The sequence below is a fragment of the Amia ocellicauda genome, chromosome 23 (assembly GCF_036373705.1).
Source record: "Amia ocellicauda isolate fAmiCal2 chromosome 23, fAmiCal2.hap1, whole genome shotgun sequence".
Lineage (NCBI taxonomy): Eukaryota > Metazoa > Chordata > Actinopteri > Amiiformes > Amiidae > Amia > Amia ocellicauda.
Genome location: NC_089872.1, coordinates 15,222,882 through 15,250,106, shown reverse-complemented (window position 1 = coordinate 15,250,106; position 27,225 = coordinate 15,222,882). Strand labels below are relative to the sequence as shown.

At 35.8% G+C, this 27,225-nt stretch overlaps 1 protein-coding gene across 4 annotated transcripts in view; it reads left to right on the top strand.

Annotated features, from left to right (window-relative positions):
• adgrb3 (adhesion G protein-coupled receptor B3) overlaps positions 1 to 27,225 on the top strand; it is a 140,051-nt gene that overhangs the window by 101,816 nt on the left and 11,010 nt on the right. For all 4 annotated transcript variants that reach the window (XM_066696770.1, XM_066696769.1, XM_066696768.1 and 1 more), the window contains exons 17-24: positions 27 to 153; positions 2,582 to 2,685; positions 3,085 to 3,187; positions 21,228 to 21,378; positions 23,317 to 23,386; positions 24,047 to 24,113; positions 26,343 to 26,428; positions 26,760 to 26,858. In XM_066696770.1, coding sequence (XP_066552867.1) covers positions 27 to 153; positions 2,582 to 2,685; positions 3,085 to 3,187; positions 21,228 to 21,378; positions 23,317 to 23,386; positions 24,047 to 24,113; positions 26,343 to 26,428; positions 26,760 to 26,858 — 807 coding nt within the window. The remainder of the gene's footprint in view (positions 1 to 26; positions 154 to 2,581; positions 2,686 to 3,084; positions 3,188 to 21,227; positions 21,379 to 23,316; positions 23,387 to 24,046; positions 24,114 to 26,342; positions 26,429 to 26,759; positions 26,859 to 27,225) is intronic.

Genomic DNA, 27,225 nt, shown 5'->3' with positions numbered 1-27,225 from the left:
AATAAATCCGTCTGCTTCTCTTGCAGGAACGATTCCTGGGGATCCTGGTCCACCAAGGGATGTAAAACTGTGCTTACCGATGCATCCCATACAAAATGCTTATGTGATCGTGTGTCTACCTTCGCCATTTTGGCTCAGCAACCAAGAGAAATAGTAAGTATTAAAAATGCTTTTGTGATATGCATAAATAAAACCGGTATGCGGCTGCCGTGGATGCACGCTAATTAAATTCTTAAGGTAGGATTAGCAATTGCTGCGTTTAGGGAAAGCTATGCATGGGTCTCAAAGCAATAGGGGGGATAAGTTTCGACTGAGATATTTTCATCTGATTGTGCATTTGGATTTGATTGTTAATACATAGTAACACATCGTCTATGTCTGTATGCATATGCCTTGCTCGATAGATTCAGCTGCGTTGTGGATGCGTTTTTAAAGGGTAGTGGATGCATGTTGTCATTTAAAGTGCACAATATTGTACTTTCAGTCAATCATGGCAATCTGAGATGCATAGGCTTTTAGAAAGCGGTTTGTGTGTGTGTGGGTGTATGTGTGATTTGTTTCAGAAAGGAATAAGTAGGTTTGCAGTAGATTATTAAAAGTGGGGGAAAAAGGCCATGTCATGCATGAATATTAGTTAATGGCAAGGGCAGAGGTAAGGTCTGAATCCTTACAGGGTCAAATGCTATATGTTCAGATTCTGTTTTATAATTATGATGATGGTTTGTTATTTGTTTTATTATGCTGCCAGACAAATACTGAAATCATCTCTTACCAAACTGCTAATATCATCACAAATTAGTCCTCATTCATCTGAATGGCTATTGCTTTGTCTTATAATGCAAATTTCATAATGAAATACATACATACATACATACATACATAAACAGTAGTATTTTCACATGCAGTATGTAGAAGTTGAATAAGTCGTATCAAAGAATTGAGCTAATAATATATGACCTGTGTACTTTAGGATTTCCTACAGAATGTGAAGCAACGTCATATGCTGCATTGTACATATAATGCAATTTTTAAAAATGCAGACCAAATAAAAATACTACAATGTTCAATAGACCCAATAGACCTATATACCAGGGATTATAATGGGCAATAGGACACACTAGGGAGTTTTAATCACATCAAATGAATCTCATGTTGAAGTACTTGCAAGTATTCAAGTGGTTTGCCAAATCAATTGAACTTCTTATGTGGAGTGTTTCAGATGTGAGATTTTGTGTAAAATTAGCTACTAGTGTATGTTTAGCAACATTGTCCTTGGTCAACATCTGTGAAACTCTGAAAGTCACTGCACAGGGGTGGTTGTGTGGGTAGGCCTTATTAAATGGTGTTTTCAAACTTATTTTTATAATTGAAAGTTTAACATATTAAGAAACATTTCTTACAGACTAGAGATTTGTTTAACATTTATTTAAAATATTGAAATAACTACAAAAAATATTTTAGTAGAAGTTCATTTTAGGGCCCTCTTTTATAATGTAAGGCATTGGCTGAGAGTGACTCAAAATATAATGAATAATTTTTACAATTTATATTTGAAAGAAATCCCTTGCTATTAGCCACTCAATTATACCCAATTCACTCTGTACAGTGATAACTTTACATTGCAATGCATACAACTAACTGTTGAATGGATTCTGTTTGATTAACTTCTGACATTTTAAAACACTAATTATAATGTATGATTGTGAATACCATTAAAAAAATGCTGTGCTTAGTACTATTTTTAACAGAATTAACAATGTTCTTTATCAATGTTCTTAATATGTTTAAATCAATGTTTTATCGTACAGTTAATTCACTTTCTGAAGTATCTTGAATTTCAAATTAAAGGTTCATTTGTTTTTCACATCAAAAGTAAAATGTAAAAAATGTACGAGTATAGCTTTCTTGCTTGCCACATATCTTCCAAATAGCTTCATGTAATTATTGTGATGTATTTTACTAATGATATGACACCCACTTTTTGAAAAAATACTTTGTATGAATTTTAATATTTATGAGTCGTTAATTAATATACTGTAATAGGATTAGTACAGAATTTAGCATACTAGTCTAAATGGATCATTGTATAAAATATTAGGCAGCATTAGTCTTTGCATGATTTCGAAGTTGAGAATGGTTTGATCATTAGTTATGGTTGCCATTTTAAAGTAAAAGGGGACTTAGAATTTGGATTTCTGTCCCTTATTTAAAGCAACAAATTTGAAAAATGATTACTACAAATACAATTCAGACTTATAGAAAGTGCAGCTTTGAACATTAAGATCTACAGATAATCTTTGGTTCATGATCTTTAAAGAGCTGTGTATCATAACAGAAGCATGATGGAAATTCATGAGCCCAGAGTAACTAATTTTCATGTAAAATTAAACTGATATATACATTTAAACAATTCATTATGTTACAGCTCTGTTTACCATGTAGCATATTACACACAAATAAATACTGGAATACTTGAAAACCATTGGTTCTTCACCTCTATTATGATACATTCTCAGTAATGATTACACTGGATGTTTTTTCCCACGTCATGGAGACTCAGCTTGCTGTGTTTTATTTACAGACCATGGAGTATTCAGGTGTTCCCTCTGTGACGTTAATAGTAGGCTGCGGCCTATCGTGTCTAGCCTTGATCACACTTGCAGTTGTCTACGCAGTATTATGGAGGTGGGTATAATTTGCCTTGTAATGATTTTATTGCAGATCCAATATAGGAACAGTAATAATATGCATGAATTTATTCATTTAAAGTTTAATTGATTTTCTTCTATTTTTAACTATGGGATTGTTGTCATCCTTACTATATTTTACTTACTTATGCAGCATGGCAGCTCAATATAAAGACACACTGAGTGAACAAAAGGCAGGAAGTAATCCATTTAAGCATTTTCCTAATGAAAATGTACAAAGCTTGAGGCAGAAAGTTAGAGATCTGGATGTTCTCCTAAGATGACAGTTGTTTGGTTTTGTAGAGATATATTCTACTTTAGAAAAGATGCACAATAATTGAGTATGATGTTACCTTTATCTTGGTTTCTAATTTGTTTTCCTCTTATGTGATTTCAGGTACATCAGATCCGAAAGATCGATCATTCTAATAAATTTCTGCTTGTCTATCATCTGTTCCAATATCCTTATTCTGGTTGGACAAACCCAGACACACAATACGGTAATATATGAAAAAACAAAACAAAGTAAATGTTTAAGTATACTTGTATTTTTACTTGCAGGATTTTTAAATATAGTCACCTTCAGGGAACGTAAAGCTAATACATTCAGCCAGAAGCTTACTCGATCATATAATTGCCACAAACGTTTCCTACTAAATGTGTATTTGTTGATCTGATGCATTTGCTACTGTGTGAGCATTTCAAACACATATGTTCACTGAGCTTTACAGATGTGCAAATCTGTGGCGTTCACATAACTACTATCTGAAATATGAAATTCAAAGTGTGACGAAATTTGACAGTTATATTAACAACGAACTGCCCTTTTAGCGACTTGTGTGTGTGTTTATAGTGTGAAAGGGGCTTTATTCCTGTTGCTGGATATACATGACAAACAGCATTATGTCTCCTCACATAAGCCACACACGATTTCCACACACAGGATCTTTGACATTCTTGAGGGATTTCTTCATTCTTCTCCAAGTCTCCTATTACAGGGTAAATAATTAAGAGGATATGCTGGTGAGAGGTGACAGTTGTTGTTAAGACTGGATTGAGTTGCCTTGTCAAAATTGTGGTTGGTCATTGGAACTAATTCTTGTCATATTAGGTTTTATAATGTTTTAATAATGCCGTTGGAAAGCTAGAGGTGCTCCATTAACTGGCAGCGTAATCATGAGAGGTTCTCACTGTATATGACAATTGTGACCAGATCCTTCCTAAGGCTTCTTTGCTTTCTGGAGTCCTGACATGACAGTGGATTAATTTGCAATGAGATCCCGATAATACCTCTGGATTTGGAGTACTTGCTATGAAACCTGTGACTGGCCTTGTGGAGATAAACTGTAGAAGGAGGTTTGAGTCTCTTCCAGGTTAGTTTGTTGGTTTCTTTCTTTGGTTATTAGTGCGATATCTCCCATACATGTTTAAAATGTATACTGTAGTGTAAACATCTGTCACCTTGGAGCAAACTCTTATGCAGCCGTCCTTGAACAGGCGTCATTTTATCCTTTTACATATGTTAAGCAGTACTACGTAATTTTTCCAGTATAGTTTTAAATCGTGACTCAACAGGATGATCCAATTGACCTGAAACCATATGGTGTTTACAGAAGTTAAGAGACTTCAAATGCAGTAGCTTTAATTTATTTATTGATGTATTTACATAGGTTGGTATGTTTTGCGTTTGTTCTTGTTTCTACATTCAAAGTTGGTCTATTCTCAAGGTCTGTAAGTGTGATGATTGGTTGCCATTTGCATCTAAAGACAGTACTTCTATCTACCTCATATAAAACACAGATCAGAGGATATACACCTTGCATTCAAAATAACTATGTGCAGCATCACTCCCTGAAGTGTGAAGAGTGTGCAATAGCATTTATTTTCATGACTAAAAGCAATACTGTAGCCTTTTTACGATCTGCTGGGGTGGGGAAAGGTGTTAGAGAGGCAATAAAGAGTAAAACAAATTACATTTCTTAATATGTCCTTTCTTCAGATCCATTTCATTATTTAAGAGTATACCTTCAGTTCATGACTATACAATCTTACATAATGTAAAAAAAAAATGCTTTACTTCTGCAGAAAGCCTGTTTTTAATTTCATAAATACAAAGAGTATGAGGAATCCAAGGGCAAGGGTTTCACTGAACGAATAACCATATTTATCTAATCATATCTTTCTTTTACTGTGGCAAACCACATTTGTATAACACGGTATTTCAGTGTTGAATGATTTTGGCTTTAGAGTGGAAAGAAAAAGACAGATCATCCAGTACATATGACAATTAAGATACAGGTTTGTACTTTGCAATTCGTGGGTAGGTCAAAGTTTTCATATTTGGTCTAGCCTTATATAAAGTAATTAGTTACATAACTAATTTGACGTTATGCAAAGTTAATTAAAATATAGAGCTGCACAGTGTGAAACCATTTTCTAAAAGTTTGCAAGTTGAAACTCAGTTTTGGAAACATACTACACCCCCGAAGTTGTTCTTCTTAGTAAAAGTTAATTGTTGCCTATGAACTCAGCCTGACTGGTTTAACTGTGCGTGTCATGTTGTTGTTTTTGCCGTCTCTTCTACTGTCAAGGGGAACAATGCCATTTTATGTATTTGTCTGTTTGTTTGATTGTTTACTTATTTCATTTCTTTTACTTTCTAGGTTTTGGTACTAGTGGATATAAATAATATTTTGATTATGTCAGCTTATTAAGAGACTCTTCCTGTTCAATGTGGCTCTGACTGCCTTTGGCTTGGTTTGATTTTCCCTATATTAAGTATGGTGTTTATAGCTTCCATTCTGGTTTTTTAATCTGGGATGAGAAAAGATATTTCACTTATAACGTCACTCATCCCTTGTTTGCTTTGTCATATTTTTACTGCAGCATATCCTGAATGAAGGTTAGATTTCAAGGATTCAGAACACTTGAGCGTGTTATCCAAAGCATTTTTCTTTCATATTTTATTAATCGTCCATGTGGCTTACATTGTAAAGAAATATTTTTAGATGCCACATCTGCCCCCTCTCCCGCAGTGAAACAGGTTATCATATCAAAACAACACTTAAGTATTTTTACCTTCACTGCCTAAAATAATGTATATATCATCATAACACGCTAGAAACATTTGGACTGCAGGAACTGGGAGACTTGATTTGAGAAACTCTGCTTTAAATAAACTGTCCTCTGGATGTAGTTTTTCTAAGAAATGCCCAGGTTCTTTTATGTCACCTGTGCAACCCTAGCTGGATGTCCATTGTGGTTTTGTATCACTATGTGGGCTTCTTTTGGCTGAGGAAGGAAATTTCAGGGCAGTGTACTTGTGTGGAAGCCATGCTTACGGATAAGCTGAAGGAGGTTACATTTGGGACTACTTAACCCTCCTGGGTTCCATAAAATCTGCAACACACATGTTTAAATTGGTGGGATCAAACAACATGATTGGCTATGAGGTGATAGAGTCAGGAGATGTTGAAAGCCTTTCACAGGGGAGAAAAAAAGACTGATGGCTGAAGAGAAAATGTATACACGTGATGTATTTTTCACACCAAATGTTTATTTTATTACAATAATGCAAATTTAAAATGTGTGCAACTTGTATATGCTTTGATACTTTGTACCCTTAGACTGCAAACAGATTTAAAAACAAGTGTGTCATATGTAGTACTTGTGTAGAATGTTGTCTTCACAGTGTAAAGTTCCGAGTCAAGCATTTGTCACAAAAATCAATACTGTTTGGTAATTTCAACTTAGCCCTGCCTTCAGGGTACATCAATAATATGTAATTTTATGCTGCCATAAGCAAAATAAAACTTCAGAAAAATACACACAAATGAAAGAAAGAATGTAGATACAGTAAGAGCCTGAGTAAGCCTGTTTTTAATATACTGATCTTTCTACCACCTTTAATAAACAAGAATTATGGTTTGCTTGCTTCACACATTCCACGGTTAAAAGAATAATTTATATTGTCTTCATTTCCCTGTCATGCGTGATTCTCTCTTGGTCCTCTGCTTAGATTGTCCTTGCCATGCTAGATAAATATCGCAACCAAAACAGATTACGGCAAGCCAGCTCAAATCTGATTTGCCACAAAGGATGCAAATTAACATTTCACAGTTCTCGGAAGCCCACTGGTGAGGCATTACGCATCCAGACCAGGGCGATGATGTTACCCTTCCTGCAGCTCATTTCCTCCCCTCACGCTTTGGGGAGAGCTTTTGGAAGCTGTTGCCTCTGCCATAGTTTGTTAGCATATAAAGAACAATATCAGTATAAGCTGTGACAACAAAAGTGAATCACAGAACACATATAATTGGATGTGCAACACAGAGAAACTGGAATAATGGAAGACGCCATGTGGTACAAAATGTGCCTTTAAGACTGACATACGTTCTGAGGTGATACCTTGAGTTTCAATGCATTTATTCTCCAAGTTCCACATTTCCCTTCCCTGCAAAGATCGAATATTACATATATAGTTTTATTTTAGTTGGAATGAAATATACATTGTTTTCTTCATCATTGACTGGGATTAACAAATCTTATTTCTGACAAAAATAACTAGATCCCAAACCAACACAATCTCTCAGTGGACAATCTCACCACACCACCTTCTACCCCACCTGCCTTGTTAAATTTGTAAATTCCACAAGAAGCTAACCTTTAGATTTCCCCTCTGTTGTATTAAGTGTTTTTGGCAAACAAGGTGTTATATGACAGGGCTCTGCCCAAGGTGTAGGCAAAAGTTGATTTTAAGTGGCTTACAGCTGCCTTTCAATGTCATGGCACAGAAGAAATAGAAGGAAAAAAGCTAACTCTCTGTGATTGCTACAGCTCGCAGACACATTGGATTTTTAAGTTTTATAGAAAAAGGGTCACCAGCTGGGGAGAAAAAAGTGATAGACTTTTTGAAATGTCAGGTTTCTCAACGTGTAATAGTGCTGTGGTGCTGTAGGCTACAGGCCGATTTTATTATCTCTTCCTTCACAACAAAATTGAAGCAAATCTGTCATCAGGAACTGTGTACCCTAGGCGTTTGCTTTCTGATGAAAATGGTCTTGAGCTGCCAGTTGCTTGGTAAAATTAGAATAGTTCTGGTTGCAAAAGAACTGAAAGAAAGGGAAGGTCATTAGTTTAACACTATCTAATTTACTGTGTATTACTTTGTAGGAAATGGTAATTACTTTTCAGTGACCTGACTATGTATGCATCCAGACGTTCCTTTGTATAACTGTTGTTTTATTTCTTTATTTCTTTTAAATTAATTGATAACAATATGGAGAAAAAAAGAAAAAAAGATGATTCAACCGATTGGAGGAGCATATCTCAAATGTGTCATAGTTTAAGGAATGTAGATGTATTTTTAAATAAAAAAAATGCCTTTTTAAAATTAAAATAATGTTGTCACACGCGTAGGAAGATGGTGTAATATTTCTAAATGAAGTGTTTCATGAGAGCCGAGCGCCGTGGAATGACACATTATCTTGTCACATGGACATGGCACTGGGGTGTCGGGGCGGCTGCAGACATTTTTGTGCTTCTGGCTGTAAAGTGGCAGCTGTATTTCTGGATTAAAAATAGTGCCCCTTAATGTAAGATTCAAACAAAAAGAATTGCATGAGCGTGGGGGAAAGGCTGTTTCAGTTGAAACCATTCAGTGCTTCAAAGCCCAAATCTAGATGATCATTTCTGGAGACACTTGAGGTTTTGTTTACCAGCAGCAGTGGAGAGGGTGAACTATTGACATTTGGTTATATGTCACAGATTTTCTCCCATAAGAGAATATTTACTTCCTTCCGATGAGCATGTTTACTTTTACAGCAGAACAGATTTGAAGCCAGAATGCTCTTCAAATTCAACACTTTTGACATGAGATCTGGATCTCTTGTGAAGTGTTGAATTTGAAGAGCATTCTGTATTTTTTTCTCCTCTCATTCATTTAAATCTGTTTCTCTGTGAGCTACCATGGGCTGACAGTCCTACCACGTTAACATCTTTAATCCGCCAGGAGGTTGCATTTTAAACCCGAGGCACCCTAGGCATTGTGGGTGTTCATGCACAACAGGGCATGACAGTTTCCTTTACTTCCTCCTGAGTTCTTTACTTTTTTTACCACATTTTAAAATATCAGTGTAATTTTTGGATCTTGCAGTCTATTATCCTTTTTTATGTAGTCATAGTATCTTTAGAGAAATACTTGGAATTTACCAGTAGAAAATATTTGTGTTGTTTGTTTTGTTTTTATTTCTATCTTCAGTTTGTCGGTGCATTAAATAGAAGCCCAGAAGGTATTTTTAAGGGGAAGAAGAGGTTTAAACCATTGCAAGTGTTAATTGTGACATGATTTGAAGAGTTGTCATGGTTTATCACATTTTCTGTCACCTTTTAGGGCTGTTCTAATTTTGTGGAGACTATGAAAACAAAAACTATACATGGCATTTTCCTTTAACACTGACATACTTGTACTATCGTAAGTACCATGTAAATCCTATGTAAAGATCCCCAGGTATCTGTATTCTTTTTTGACATTTTATCACAGAACTTATTTTATGCCTTAACGGTTCTCTTTATAGATTACATGTTTTACTTAAAAGACTAAAGTATATTAACTCTGTCACTTTCAAAACAGTATGATGTATAATCTTAATTCTGCCAATGTAAGGGAATTACAGAGCCTCCTGCTACTGTGCATGGCATATATTTCATCTCCCAGCTCAAAGCAATAAGCCGTGTTTTTCCTCTCCTCTCACTGCAGGATCTAATTCTTCTTGGGACCTGGTTTCCAACCCAAAATACAGTATTTCTGGCTATTTCATTAAATGTAAATGTATAGACTGGTAGACTGTACAGACCATGGGGTTGCAGGATAAAGTTTATGTTTCACAGTCTAACTTGTCACTAATTCCATAATATTTCATACTAAATGTTTTCATTGTATTTCAGTGTTCATGGGACTTCATAATTTTGCCCACACATGTATATGGGTTTTGTTTATGGCAACTAGCCTGAGGATTGATTCCAGAAATATTGTATTATCTCCATTTTCTTTTTTAATTTGCATTATTTGGACTCCATTTATCTTACAGATTGTTTGTTTTCTTTATATGACTAATTGCCTACAGTGTTTCTAAAATCAGACTAGTGTGGGATTGAATAACATCACTTCTTTGTTGTCTAGATATCCTGTGAGAGGGAACAGTCTTTGAACTATCACGGTCCTCTCGTTTTGCTTTGTTTTTTTAATTGTAAGCATTAACAAACACAAACACAATCAGTGATAGTGCTTGATATTCAGTTTGGTATACATCTACATCAAGTAAATATTGGATAAATAACATCTAGTTGGGAAGGAACAATTGATCCCATTTTTGACTTTTTTTTTTTTACATGTACATCTCTGGTTTGTATTTAAACATTAGTGTTTCAATATTAGTGTGGACACAATCTGCTCAAATATGATACATTTTTTTGTAATCCTCAAACCAATATTAGGCAATTGTCCATTTGTTTCAACCATTATGAACCCAGATTGACATACATGTCACATACAGAATATTGGTATATGGGCATAATATATTTTTTGCCAAGCCTGTTAAATGTTTATAATGTAGAGTTCACACAGGGTTCCTAATGGTTAATTTAAATATTCAGTACTGTGCAAAAGTTTTAGGCAGGTGTGAAAAAATGTTTTCAAAAACAGACATGTTAATAGATAATATTTATCAATTAACTAAATGCAAAAGGGGGTGAACAGAAGAAAAATCTACTTCAAATCCATATTTGGTGTGACCACCCTTTGCCTTCAAAACAGCATCAATTCTTCTAGGTACACTTGCACAAAGTCAGGGATTTTGTAGGCATATAGTCAGGTGTATGATTAAACAATTATACCAACCAGGTGCTAATGATCATCAATTCAATATGTAGGTTGAAACACAATAATTAACTGAAACAGAAACAGCTGTGTAGGAGGAATACAACTGGGTGAGGAACAGCCAAACTCAGCTAACAAGGTGAGGTTGCTGAAGACAGTTTACTGTCAAAAGTCATACAACCTGGCAAGACTGAGCACAGCAACAAGACACAAGGTAGTTCTACTGCATCAGCAAGGTCTCTCCCAGGCAGACATTTCAAGGCAGACAGGGGTTTCCAGATGTGCTGTCCAAGCTCTTTTGAAGAAGCACTAAGAAACAGGCAATGTTGAGAACCATAGACACAGTGGTCGGCCAAGGAAACTTACCTCAGCAGATGGTGCAGAAAAATGGCAGCAGGTGCTCTGGACTGATGAGTCAAAATCTGAAATATTTGGCTGTAGCAGAAGGCAGTTTGTTCACTGAAGGGCTAGAGAGCAGTACACGAATGAGTGTCTGCAGGCAACAGTGAAGCATGGTGGAGGTTCCTTGCAAGTTTGGGGCTGCATTTCTGCAAACAGAGTTGGGGATTTGGTCAGAATTAATGGTCTCCTCAATGCTGACAAGTACAGGCAGATACTTATCCATCATGCAATACCATCAGGGAGGCATCTGATTGGCCCCAAATTTATTCTGCAGCATGACAACGACCCCAAACATACAGCGACAGTCATTAGAACTATCTTCAGCGTAAAGAAGAACAAGGAGTCCTGGAAGTGATGGTATGGCCCCCACAGAGCCCTGATCTCAACATCATCGAGTCTGTCTGGGATTACATGAAGAGAGAGAAGCAACTGAGGCTGCCTAAATCCACAGAAGAGCTGTGGTTAGTTCTCCAAGATGTCTGGGCCAACCTACCTGCCGAGTTCCTTCAAAAACTGTGTGCAAGTGAACCTAGAAGAACTGATGCTGTGCAAAGGCAAAGGGTGGTCACACCAAATATGGATTTGATGTAGATTTTTCTTCTGTTCACTCACTTTGAATTTAGTTAACTGATAAATATGATCTATTAACATGTCTATTTTTGAAAGCATTCTTACTTTACAGCATTTTTTCACACCTGCCTAAAACTTTTGCACAGTACTATATATATCAGTATATATCATATTTTACTTGTATGCAATTGTCAGTTTTCACCACAGCCAAGGTTCCAAAGTTTTATTCAGAATTCAAACATTTAAAACTTAATTACTTTAAAATATCTGGTACAGGAGTACAGTCTGCACAGTACAGGAAACTATAGTAAAATAAATTGAGAAAAACATAAAAATGTGCTGAGTGGTATAGGTAAAAAGTGACAGATTGTAGGATCTACTATAGTTTGCATATGTCGCTGGTAGTAGGCACTGGGAGATGGTGATTGGTGGTGCAGTCCGTGTTTTTGTTCCATTTCTTATTTAATTACAATCTCATTGATCTTTACCAATTCTATTTGTTCTCATTGGTCACTGACTTCAGTTTTAGTGACTGGGAGTGGCACTTATGTGACCCGTTATCCGTTTTAATGTGTATAATCTGCACAAGAGTCTGCAGAACGACAGCAACACTCAAGGAAGTTTCCCACGATGAAAATCTCTGTATGATACCAGATATGATCAAAATGTCTCTGAGGAAACCCAAGGTCTGGATATGCAGGGGTACTGAATATAGTTGATGGATGTACAAAACATGTTTGCTGTAGTGTACTGAGTGTCAGATATATGTAAGTGGGATTCTGAATATGAACACATACACAGACATCCTCTTACCTGTAAAGTTCCAGCCACACCAGAGCTATTAAGGGAAGATTGAAGGATGTTTCCAGCATGATATATCAAAGCATTTGTGGTCAGCTTGGATGGAGAGGCAGATGTGCCTGCCACTGGTGCAGCTGCTGTCAGTCTAATGCTGAGCTTAAGGTACAGAAGACATGGCATCGAAAGTCAGCATTCCCCAGGTTCATAGGGGAATTAGCTAGAGCATCCTTGCATAGGCAAACAATGCATCTGATCCATGGAGTTCACGTAACTGGTTTCCCAGTCAGGATGCTTGTTTGTATACAATCTGCGTGCCCCAAGGCAACCAAAGCACAGCTCAAAGGTTTTTCCTGGTTAAGCTGGCAATCAGAGCCCTTCTGCAGTCACTGCTTTCCCAGGCTGCAAAAAGGGCTCAGCCTGAATTAAGATGGGAGAGGATGCAAAGCAACTTGTTCACAATTAATTAATCAATATGCAAGTAGAAAGTGCCCATTTCTCTTCTTCAGTGTAGCCGCTACAGAGCTGCTGTATTTAAAGTGGAAGATTATGCTTCAGGTCTCCCATCAGCAGAACCAAGTCTGTACTCAGTCTTTTGATACGTCTCCACAGCTGTGTAAAATGCTTGAGGGAATGAAACCTTGAAGAGTACTTTATCTGCACCTTTGGAGCAGAGCTTTGCAAAGATTTGGAAGGGCTACAGAATAAAATATTTGACAGTATTGCAGGCCGATCAAGTTAACTATTTCTTAGCCACGTCTTGTTCAAATAGAGCCAGTGAGCGTATTATTTCTGACATGAAAGCACCTGTCAAAAAGGTTAAGACTGGAGAAGAATAGAGCCGAGATGCTCACTAGAAACCAAGACAATAATTGCTAATGTTCACACTAATAGACCTACTCTTTTTTAAAGGACTTCAATCACACAAAACCAACTGAAAGAAAAAAAGGAAAGTCATTAAAAGTTAAAATATTCACCTGCACTGATATAATGTATAGTTATATATAAAAAGACAGTTTCATGCTGAATTTGTTATCACATTATATTCCACATTTAAACTGCTATAACAATCACAACCACCACAATTCTTTAGCTCCAATTTCTATTTTTCAAAAACACTTTAGTGATGCCAGAGAATAAACGAATCACATACTTATTATCAACCCTTATTAAAATAAATAAATACAAAGCAGCAGCTTGTTATAAAAATAGAAGACAGACTGAGATCTTGCAGCTATTTTTAAACACCGTCAACTCTATTTTCAGCAGAGAGTGGGACTAAACACAATCATGAAGGGAATTAGGAGAGATTGCTGGAGAGTGAAGATATATTTTCTCTCAATACAGGAAACTAAATTTCGATGGATACTTGACAAACAACTAGGCTATACTTTATGAAATGTGAAATGTAAAAAATACTATAGGGCCCAGTCCACAGTTTCTAAGGTTTATTTGCTAGCCAGGCATTCTGAACCTTTGAACGTCCATGCATTTTTTTTCTCTCTTGTAAACATATTAAATGTCACTCACGAGGGAAATTTGATCTTTTTATTTGTGTAATGCCCATTACTTTGCATGACTATTATATTCAAAGCAGCTCCATTCCCTGTGTTATGCTGGCGACAGGACTTTAATTTCAAATGAAAGCTGAAGGTCCATATTTATTCTCATCTATCTGTTTGCATTCATTATTATTCTGCAGTGATTTCCACTGGCTACAACAGGGCGTTCTTTAAACTTAATCTTAGCAAATATATGGAAGTAGAAGCACAGGTCGATGAGTCATGCCTCACCTCTGATTTCTAACAGTATATTATCACTGTTCAATACCTCTTTACTTTTAATCTGTTTACATTACAGATTCAGCCTGTTCTAATAATCTCTTATACCTTAATTGACTGAAATGTGTATATATATATATATATATATATATATATATATATATGTATATATATATATATATATATATATATATATATATATATATATATATATATATATATGTATATATATATATATATATATATATGTATATATATATATATATTAATTAAATCAAATATAAAGTAACAGTGACATCACACACAAAAATCACACTATTGAACCTTCAAACCTCCGGTTATGTGTTCCAGACCTTCAAAGGTTAAATCTTACCCTTCACTGCAGCTGTATTTTATACTCATTATATAGGATGTCGGCTGTTTTCTGCAGTACACTCACCAGTACTCATACTACACATTTGTCGTAGATAGCTGCCTTGTGCGTTTACCAAATCAGTCATGTTTTCCTCTCACTGCCAGAGAGAGAAACGCATGGACACTTCGAAACATGAGTTCACTTTCAGTGTTCTCACTAATAATTCATTGTTTTAGGAGTGCTGTGCTTTAGGTATACCTTTTCAGTTGAGAGACTAGCATGATGTACCTCTGAGGGTTACAGTAATGTTCATAAATGTCAGTGAATCACGACTAAAACATACAAATATAGCTAAATCAACCTTCTTTTCTAGCTAATATTCTTCAGTATTATTAGCATAAGCAGGTATTAGGAGCTAGATTTCTATGTCATGTGTCCTGTTCAGTGTTCAAAAGAAACTAAAGGACTAAAACAAAAAAAATGAACAAAAAAGATTGTCCATTAGATGCTATAAAGCATGAAACAAGGAAATAAAGGTTAGTCTTTGGGTTTATACAAATTCCTTACTCAAAGTCGCTAAATGGTCTAAATGAGTTGGTTCAAAGTTATTCACTTGAAGTGGAATGAAGATTTTCTAGACGCAGAGGTTAAGAGGACAGTAATTTGCACCCATTACATGTGAGAGCAAAAGGGAGAGGAAATCTTGACTGATTGGAGTAATTAAGAGTACCTGACCTTAGCTCTGATCTACTGTAATCACAGATCACTTGCACTTTTCCTTCTTTTAGACCAGCGAGTTCACTTTAATAGACAAGTACTGCAGCAACATGGATGCTGGTTTTTGTGGATGCTGAATTTGTATCCAAATAAATAGCATATTTTGTTTTTTTATTTGGGAAATCATTTCCTCCCCTTTGGAGCCATGTATTAGTGGAGCATATTCTGCATCTATAGTAGAAACCATATAGGTTATTACACAGAGAATTGTTAACACATGAGCCATGTCTCAAATCGCATACTTCAGACTATGCACTTATCTGTGGATAGTATATTAATACTGCTCAGCATTAGCATACATGGTGCTTTATATGGTTTTACATCAAACAATTCTAGAAAACATCCCTACATTGCTGGGAGTCCTACAGCTTTAGCATTATAAATCCACGTCAACATGCAACTAGATCTCTGTGTACTTTCATACTGAAATGACTTTGAAACCACAGTTTCTGTGACCTACCTGCTTCAGTATTTTGTCCTAGTTTTTATCTGTTCCTTAAAGGAAACATCAGTTAGCAAAATGTGGAATAAAAAGCTCACTTGCTGTATATTCAGTCTCTAAGAGCATATATTTAGAGCCTAGATATATTTTCCAATGTAATTCCCTAAATCCACATAAAAGAAGAACAAATGTTGGTTAACAGAGAGCAGATCTTTAAGTCTTATTCTGTGTTCAAGGTCTGATGATGATATTCTACTTTTTTTATTTCAATCAATTGTTTCAGTTCATGTAAATAGAAACTGCATAAATGTTGCCATGGCAGCACACTGTAGCCTTTCAGCAGCTTTGCATTAGCCCATCAAATCAAATTAATGGTTACACATACTAAAACGCAAGAACTCTGTCTTCATAAAATAATTATGTGAGTATCATAATATGGATACATTATTTTACAAAAGAATGATCATAAACCTCATTCCACATTGTCAGTTATAATAAATAAGCATCTCTTTGGAACATTTGGTGATCTGAAGTTGGTCGATTAAAACAAACACTATTCATAAAAGACACAACTAATTATGTTTGCTTATTTATATGGCTCATTATCTTTCTCCTGGAAAATGGTGTATGTGTGTGTCTGGTTTTGGTATATTTTATTTATTTACACATTTATTCATACACCTATGTGTAACAATTCAAGATCCGTCGCATTGTGTTAAATGGTTGTTTCAAAAACTGCTTGTATTGAAATGTCAGGGATGTCTCATTCTAGTCCTGAGGTGTCTGCCATTGTACTCAAAACACCAACATCCGCATGAAACCACAATCGTCGATACAGTATGTCTGAGGATCTTGATAGGAAACAAGACCAAATACAGATTCTGTCTTTGTGTCATTTTGTGTTGCTGTTGGAATGACAGTGTGAAGCTAACTGTCTAGTCAGTGGCATTTTCTTGTAATTGCTCCTTTTATGGAAACTGTATTATCAAACTCGGGAGAATTTGTATTTATTTTCCTGCTATGTACGTCAGTTCTTTAATAGGTTGATGCAGTTCTTACCTCAGTTCTTCAGTTACCATGGATACTGAGACAGTGGGCTCAATAACAACATCTTACAGCAATCTGCCTTTATAAAGGGCACAATGCTGCGCGAATTTCGTATAAGAATCTTATTTTACTTCCACCCCTCCTCCACTGTCATATTAATCTAACCCTGATTAGGAGGAGGCTGTCATTGGGGCTCAAGGCCAATACGTCTCTCCCCAAAGAAAATGCAGCATATGTTCTCACATCCCACTTACACCGCGTACTGCTGTGACTGCATATCTGCTAATGTTCGAGAGGGGTTTTGTGTTTATGTTAAGGAACCGGATGCTATAGATTGCAATCCTGCATAGGCTGTAAGTAGATTGATCTATTTCCTTCAGTTTAATTGTATGTATCACCATCACCATCTGTCTATATCGACCCACTGATGGATGAAGTCCCCCCCAAGATGTTTCCATATAGATATAGATACATAGATCTCTTTCTTTATAGAGGGAGAGATGTGGGGAGGGGGAGAGAGAGAGACAGAATCTGGATTCATAGGTTGACGCACATTGTCAAGATTCCTTCCGACACGTAGAAGCAAAACTACGACTGCTGTTCCCCTGTAAAGGTTTTGAAACCTGCCATCTGACCATATACACCCTTGTAGTCTCCTCACTTCTCCTGTCTGCAGAACATGGTACATCCTCTACCACCCACACTACTATGGCCCTCCTTCAGAAAGCGCATTGTGAGTCATATCTATTGTATCGAAATCCATTCAGAGTACTGTCACTGTCTAAAGAGTGCAAATGTGCAGTTACCTCTCAATAACAATTTAGACCAGTTTGAATACCCCCAATTGTTTTTCTCCTTTCATCTGGATATACTTTGGCAGAATTCCAGTTTCTTTAGAAAGTAATGTAAAGTGCTAGCATTGGACCATACTGCTTCATGTTGGTATAAGAAAAATAGTTAGACTATGTGTAACCAATATCATAACATGTTTTTTTGAGGAAACCAGAAAGCAAGGATTCATTTATAATTCATCTTTGTGATGGATAAGTTAAACTAAAATCAAAACAAATATAGACTTAGCTTGCAAATAGATTTTTCACAGTTTTCTAACACTCTATGCACATTACAACTGAAATGTTTATTTTGAGATGTATTAATAATTAAAGCATTTAAAAGTATCAATATTGCTAGATATTAAGAGTTGTTTTTTCTGCTACGAAATTAATAATAATAATAATACATGTATTTTCAGAAAAAGGCTTGATGCTATAATATAAATACACTTCTATACTGCATTTGTATGTTCTATTCTGAATTTGATCTTGAAAAAACTGACTTATAAATACATGAATGATTCCTTTGATATATGTAAATAGGAATGTTTGACTTCAGTTAAATTTCAGTCATACTAGGATAGGTGTTTGGAGTCTGTGCTTTCTATTAATTTCTAAGGATTTTTTACATTGCAGTGCAAATAGCATTAGAATACCAAAACAAAACACATGACCTAGCAAATCAGCCAACTCACAAAAGTAATTTCTTGCAAAATTAATTTTAATGACCTGACCTGCATGTCAAATAAACAGGTTCCTTCTTTACCATTTATGATACTATTGATATACTTTTTAAAAGAAATGTTAAAATAAGCTACTTTTTGGGCAACCTACATTTATTTTCATTTAAATTTTCTCTCCTTGTATTTAGGTTCTTCATAATTCAGCTTCTCCCATTAAAAGAGAGAAACTTCACAGTACAGGGCAGTTTTGCAATTTATGCTGCATGAAATCTATGTTTAACTGCAGTTTTTTCCAAAGACAGAAAATCACAGGAAGCAATCCTGACTAATTGCTCTGCTTTCAATTGAAAGCATTTTTGTTTTCTAAATGGATTTAGCTTTTGGCAGCAAAATCTAAAAACACAAATAAATAAATGCCTAGATTTCCCCTCATTGTTATAGCCAAAATAACAATCGAACAAGAATTAAAACTAGACGTGTGCCCACATCTGCGTGGCAGTACTACTGGGTATGTTAAACTTGTATGTTAAGATATAGTGTTAAAAATATGTTAGTGGTTGTGTATTGGGATTTCAGAGCAGTTGTGTTATTTATATGAATTTGAAAGTGTTTTACAGTTTGAAACTGTAGGTGGTAGTTAGGAACATGAAGCAGTATCGTAAGTAAGGTGTGGAAGAAAGTGAGTGATATGAAAATGTGATGTGAAGGAAGGTGAAGAATGTGAAATAGTAGTAGAGAAAGGTATTTGAAGTCAGAGGTTTTGAATTATAGGGTGATTTGAAACATGTATGATGTACATACAATATGTATGTATGTGTGATAAGGATACATATAAATGGTATTGTGTGTAAGTGATGGAGACTGTTGTAGTGTTGAAATAAGTGTATAAATGTGCCAGGAGTGATGGTTTTGTAAATTGAGGTAAAAAGTGCATGCAAGAAACATGTGGTGGTATGAGTATCAGACTATGTGGTGAGAGCAGAACAAGAAAAGGAGACATAATACAGTGAAATTTGGTTTATTGATATATTAAAATGTTAAGATTGACAGACTTATGATATAAAGGAAAAGGTTGTTAGTAAAAGTGTTGTTGGGTTGGTATCATAGTGTAAAAAGAAAGGAAAATAGAAGGGTTGTTAAGTATTGATAAAAAGTATATGGCAAGTTCCAGTATATTTCAGCGTGCTGTCCCACCATGCAGTATTCACTACAGTGTGGCTGGTAAAAATATAGCTTCGTAAAAAAAGTATCATTAATTAGAATAAGGAACATCTTATTGTTTAGCATTTTGCGATTGACTTGAATATCTTCCTCGTCATTTAACACTACTGCTGAACTTTGCTACTGACAATACAGGGAGAGAGGGAGAGAGAGAGAGAAAGAGAGAGAGAGAGAGAGAGAGAGAGAGAGAGAGAGACAATGTAACATACAAAAGCAAGTCTGTTTGATGCGGGATAAAAGCAGGCTAAAATAGTATTGTATAGGGATATATATTAAATCAAAACAACAACCTGCCAACTGGAAATCACAAACCCAGTACTCAATGGCAGCTTCCCATTTGCCAGATGCTTCTCACTTCCTCCTTTATGGACACGTGCCAACAAGTACTTGGGTTAGAATTTGAAATTTGACTGGTGGTCTGTATCCAAGCCCCTAAAGTAAAGAACATGGTCTAATTGTAATGCTCACTGTACATCTGTGCATTAAACTAGACGTACTAGTACTGGTACATTTTTTTTTTAAATGCCCTGAAAGTATTTGACAGAACACAGGTTATAAAAAGTATAACTTTAATGAATCAACTGAATGTAACATTAGCAGTGCTACAGTTTACTTAATTTGTGGCTTTACTTAATTGGGTAAGTCATGCCTAAACTCATACTACACGGGAAAATATAATGCCAAAAAAGCTTTAGGAGACCCTGATTTGCAGCTGAATATTATTTCTTTGTGCTTCGTAGCTCAGATCATGTCAGCTCACATTTCAAATAAGTCAGGCACGAAACAACTCTACTGAGATGCAGCTTAAGTTATAGATCAGCTATTAACTGCAGTTGAGAAGAGACAGGTTGTTTATTACCAGTACCTTTAATGATTAAATCCTTTGAGAACTCAATTCTGCTGTATTTTAGTGGGCAAGTTTATTTAGTTTCGTCCGCAGTTGCCAAGCATGGAATGACTTCTGTCCTTGGATCCTCTTTGCATCAGTCCACCTTGACATGGTTGTGCTCCTTGTGCTAATCTTAATGGAATCATGCGTTTTTAACATCCCTTGTAACACACAGCTCATTATAACATAAGCAAGGACAGCTATGTAAATACAGGCCATAGAAATCTACCGAGAACACAAATGGCTTGATTTGCACAGTTGCATTCCCATCAGTTTACTTTATGGGTTTTACCAGGCAGTGTCAGGTTTTGCATGTTTGTCAAAGCAAATCTTTTTTATATATACATATTTTTGTATTTGTTTAGGTGGGGATTGGGAGTTATAGTTGAATAAATAGGTGTTAAGCTCACAATCACAATTAAATAGTACAGCATTTAAAAGCATTGGTATCGATATACATTTTGAACTTTTTATTGCTTACGTTTCTCTCTCTAGTGAGGATATGATGAAGCTAAAAAAAGCTAAGCTGAATACTTCTTTTTTTAAATGAAAGTGGCAGAAGAACAGTTGATTGTACAGCACTTCTAAGCTTGACGTACAAAATGTCTGCTGTCTTTATAAAATGGCTGTGTAGATGCAATCCATCAAGTCATCTACAAAAGCAGGAGAGCACTGCAGACAACGCTTTTACTGACATTTTTGGCACAGTGTGCTACCACTCACTGCTTTATCAGGTTTAAGTAGCCTCTGTTGTGAGCTAATTTTGTTATTGTTATCCATTTTTACTATCATTTCATGGAACCAAGGAAACGGGACATCAATCATGATGCGAGCAGTATATGACTTTTGTTTTCCTTCTTTGACAGGGTGTCTGCACAATGACCACAGCGTTTCTACACTTTTTCTTCTTGGCATCGTTCTGCTGGGTTTTGACAGAGGCTTGGCAGTCCTACATGGCTGTCACGGGGAAAGTGCGGACAAGACTCATACGAAAGCGCTTCTTATGCCTGGGATGGGGTGAGTTCCTAGCGTTTTCTCTGTTTAAGATCTTTGGCTGGGGTTGCTAATATAGTATGTCACAATCTGTTACAATTTCAAAGAGTCTCTCACCTTTTAAGTAACAGAAGGTGCAAAGTGCTGATGATAAAATATAGATGGTGCAGTCGTCATAAATGATAAGTCACTAGTGTTCCTTTAACTAAGAATAGAGGAGAGTGAAGAAAGCAATCATTGAGGTCCATTGAGAGAGAAAAAAACGACATCTTGAGCATTTTGTTTTTGCAAATATCTCACATATTCAATTAAGTCGACCTTTACTATGGGCTGTCTGTCAGGGATATATTTTTTTTTAATTGAGACAAACAATCCCTCAAAGAGCAATGTAAAGGCCCACTAAGATTAACTTTGTATTGATTCCTCTTTAAACTCATCCTTCAATTGTTCAATTTTAAAAACTCATTTAATTTCATTAAAAATTATACATCCTCCAGTCCATATTGTATCCATTTTGTAAGGAGATACTAGTATCTAGGGCTAGTGGCCTGACTACAATACGGCCCACTGTCCACGAGTCTGATTCCTTCCAAAATCAATCATGCACTTAAGGGTGCATTTGCTCTGAGTGCTGTACAAGTTTTGTGGACATTTAAATGATCTGAATCACTTCTCTTGTTACCTAGCAACAATAAAGGTCTTATTTGTCCCTGCAGCCATCCGAGGTACAGAGAAAAGTACACACTATGGGAGAGAGAGAGACTGGCAATGTTTAATAGATACACATACATATATATATATATATATATATATATATATATATATATATACACACATATACATATATATATATATATATATATATATATATATATATATATATATATATATACACACATATACATATATATATATATATATATATATAAATAAATGATTCAAGAGTAATTTGAGAACATTATTCCCTTACGCTATATTATTTTCACACCAAAAACTCACTAACATATAATTATATTACTGCAGTTTAAAAGCACTACTTCTCTGGTGCATAGCAATACTTTCTTTTATAAACGTGGTAACTAACGTGCTGTACAGTACACTGCAATTAGACAGCGAGGAAAGATTTATATTAGAGCCTATTAACTTTGGAAGTCTATAATCCATAGATACAGATGTTTTCATTTAAAGGAAGTAGAAGACCCCCCCCCCTGTGTTCGTGTTTCATGCCTGCAGCAAGCTGGTTGCATAAATAAATTGCATACGTGTTGCATACTGAGATGGAGGGTTTTGGAATTCTGTGCACACACGTTTGAGACTCTTCAGAGATGGGATGAAACGCTTTCTATGGGCAATCAATATTCAGACTGTCAAAACAGAAATAAATAATGAAGATTCTGAAACACATTACTTATGAGGTTTATGGGTTAGTTAGCACGTACCCTGTGTTTTTTGTTGTTGTTTGCATTGCTGTATTATTTTATTAAATATCATGCTTATGTTTATTGATTAGATTTTCCTTGATGTGGAATGGGAGTTCAGTGGTGCATGGGTTTTCATGTTTCTGTCAACTGGTTGTAAGATGTACTTCCCAGCCAAGATCTATGGAATAGTTGTACATACCACATGTATGGACAAGTACACACTCGACACAAACCAAGCTCCCGTTCTGTCACATTAATGAAGATATGCTGTTAATTGGTAAACCTCACAGTGAATTCCTACGTTGTGTAAGAACCCAGTATGGCACTTCCCTTGTGATATCGATCTAAATAGATTTGCTACTTTGCTTAATGACCTAAAAACCTAGAGGCTTGATTAACTGTAAAACTGCTTACAGGATTTTTGGTCTGTCATTTATTGAAGGATTTAAACACCAGAAAGAGTTAATGGTGTTTAAATAAAAGACTGCAGGAAGCCCCTTTCATAATCTCCATGTCTAACCACAGAATCATTATTTTTCAGGTTTACCAGCATTGGTGGTTGCTATTTCAATGGGATTTACCAAGGCGAAAGGCTATGGAACGCCTCAATAGTAAGTTCACCTCACTACATTATTGATGCTTTAAGTACAAACTTTTTTCTTGCTAATCTACTGTTTCTGCTATTAACCCTATTAGGGAGAAATCCTTGAACTTTTGGGCACATGTATCAAATGTAATTTTCTTGATTGTGGTTTTATGGTTTATGGTGACAAATATTTGGGCAATACGGAGGAAAATATTTGAATTCATATTCTAGTTGAGGCTACTTCAAGAACTTGGAGGTGTCGAGTAATTTTCTGAAATGCACTGCCTCTGCACACATTGACTTTTATTGCTAGTCATTGTAGGTGACAGCAAGCTCTTTAAATAAAATTGAAGAGCCAGTTGTGGGGGGAACAAGGTTTTATAGTCCAGTAAAAAATTGGAAAGTACTTTAATACAAGTTTTCTTAAAAAAACTTTCCTAGGTATTTTTACAGTCCCTAATTCCTGGTGATTTGTGTCCCTATTAAATATGAATATATTAACCAGGTTTTGTCAGCAGTTTATTCCCTTGTAAACCTTTTCATGTAGAACTACACCATATGGCCGAATCCCCCCGATAGTGGATTATAATATAACTGTATACTATACTTGGTCCCTGCGCCATTAATTTAATGCTCAGTGTTAATTTGTATGAGTAAGTTGTTGATATTCTTGTGTTCTTTCCAGCTGCTGGCTCTCTCTTGAAGGAGGTCTTTTATATGCTTTTGTGGGACCTGCTGCTGCAGTTGTTCTGGTAAACACAAATTCCATCTCGTCTGACTGAAGTTCTGTGAAATGCATCTTTTATATATTTATTATTGTTATTATCGTATTGTAATCATTGTTCTGTCAAGGACAAACTCTCACCAGCTGACTCCTACTTCTTGCTGGAACTTTACATAATATCCAACTCATTATGTATGTTAAAGCTGTCATATGTCACAGAGCGGAGTGTTGTTTTTTTTTTACTTTGCTGCACTGAATGCACATTATGCTGGAGTGCTGAACACTAATATACATTAATAATATAATTGCTCATCCAGATGGCACACTGTCATAACAAAAAACGAAGAGTAATTGAGTAAAACAAAAACAAATCGGTATTCTAATGCTTTAATGACATTCTTATTGTTATTTATGTAAACTGTCATTGTTTGTATAAAAATATTTAACAACACTAAATTACAAGCAAACTTCAGGTAGGTACCATCTTCTAATCATCCCACAGAGACCTTCAATAATATTTAGCTACGTAGAAGAATTTGTTCTAAGAAAAAGATATCTATCAAAATACAGGATAAATCCTTGGGAAAAATACATGTTTTCTGCAGTATGAAAGGGAAAGAGACAAGACGACGTTGCTTCCTCATTTATTGGAAAGTCACTTGAAAGCTCTGCGGTTTGCCGGAGCAGTCACTTACATAACACCTGCTATTATCTACAACATATTTTCTTTCATGGACAGATTATATCCAAGCACAAGTAAAGCTGACAATAATTAAGCAGCTGAAAATAACACCAAAAACATGGCTATATATCTTCAAGTTAAATTACCACAATGCTCTCATGTGCTGAAGTGCAGCAAATTAACGAAGGGCTGGGGATTTATAGCAGCAGGACTTTGGGATGTTTTCTGTGGGAGTAGGATGAACTGTACTTTCAAAGAAAACTTGAAGCAAGTGAGAAGAGACCTGATACTAAGTAGTGTTATTAGTCATGGTTGCTGGAGTGCCAAAAATAATACAAATGTATTATATACTCCTCTGTAATGGCATTTGTAAAATAGTGAAAATATGGAAATGTAAAAACATCCTCAGAAACTGTCAAGTTAAGAGCGGAACATTTAACATTTAAAGCAAAGGCATTATTTCCAAGAACAGCTCTATATCTTTTTTCCTAAAAGAAAGAAGTTAGTTGCCTGATCAGAATGATGAAACGTATTACCAAAGTGAATTAGTTGATGCGCCACGTGAACATGTCAAACCCAAACACTGACATCACTGTTTCACTTATGCCTTTGCTGACCCAGGACTCAAATCCATATGCCAAGTTGTGGTTTGTTCTGCAGTATTAGATACACAATTCCCCAATTTATTTCATCATCGGTATATAAACAAATACATATTTTTCTCCTGATCACTATGTCCAAAAGGAGATGACCTAAATAACCCCACGAAGGAGACTCAAATGTCATTCAGTCCCTCCATGCACTGCCCCTGAATCAATGCCTTGGAGCTAAATTCAAGAACTGACATTCATGTTTTCTCACCACGTAGCAATTGATTGTTTGATTAAGGGTGTAGGTGGAAGTGCTTTAAGTGGTGCCACAGTTGAGGAATGTAGGCAGTATAGTACAAGGTTGTTAGACTGGTAAAGAGGAAAGAAAATGTGCAGCATTGTAAAACTGGAATAGAGACACTCCCTCGGGCTCTTATTTAGGGATCACTGCATCAGCTCTACGTGACAAGTGATAAAGTGTCATAAAGGTAGGGAACGTCAGAAGATTTAAGGTATATAGCAGAAACAATTGTGTACCAAACTCTGAGCACGAAGTAACAAGTACAATGCAGGCATCGATATATCACCACAAGTGTTATTTTATACTGATAACACGCATCATTCGAATACCATAAAAATGTGTTATTAATAAGGATGAGCAGAAACCCAGAAGGTGATTTCAGCTTATAAATGGGGAGGAAAAACTTGTAAGTAGAAAAGGAAACTTGCAATGCACACTAAATCTGTATAATCAGTACATCTTTATAGTTATACTTAAAGATACAACCACAGTATAACAAAAACATATCTTGCTTCTTGCCACTCTGCACATGAGGATTAAGTATTTGAAGGCATGTTGGGGAGGCTGTTTTTCTGCGGTTTCCATACTATTAGTGCACAATCTTACATAAGGGGGAATATAAATACTCCCGGGTTTATAAGGCGTGATTGTTTTGTAATATAGCTATGTTTTCTGCTTTTACAGGTTAATATGGTCATTGGCATCCTGGTGTTCAATAAACTTGTTTCCAGAGATGGGATCTTAGATAAAAAATTGAAACACAGAGCAGGGTAAGTAGTTGGGATGCAAATTTTAAGTACTGCCAGACTTTTGATATGCACATCCATTTGTTTTTTAAACCTTGCATACTCCTTTGATCTATATCCTTTTTAAAATGGAAATGAGGCTCTTTCTCCTTGCTGTAGTAAGAAGATGTCAAAGCTCTTCGAGAGAAATATAGTATCAATAGCTTTCCTTCTTGTTTTGGTGGAATCAGTTCACAGTGGGAATATTTAACAGCTTCTCATTGAAGCAGTCTATGAATACGCATCATCTGATGTGGGGCCTTAACTTCAGGTGACAGTTTTGCCAACATTTTGTCTTGTTCTGTGCTGTTCGCAGGCAGATGAGTGAGCCCCATACAGGACTAACTCTAAAATGTGCCAAATGTGGAGTTGTATCAACAACTGCGTTATCAGCGACTACAGCCAGCAATGCTATGTAAGTGTAGAGCAACACTATAGTTAATCAATAAGAGTATAACGCATGCAAGATTGTGGAAGCTCGCTTAAAAAGACTGTGAAAAGAGCAGCTGGCTTTTACAGATCAGATTGCATGTATATTTTAAATACTTGTTGTAGAGCTACACATGAATCCAAATGAATATAACCTATATAAAATAGGTCCTTCGTGGAGTGAAATATTAACCAGTGCAGCGTGGTATTAATCTGAATGGCAGGTGCCAGCCAATCATGACGAAAATCATGCTGTATAAGGCTGTAATGCCCCAAGATCCATTCTGTCCTGCCTTCTATGTCACTAACCAGAGATAACATTTCTCTCTCTCTCTCTCTCTCTCTCTCTCTCT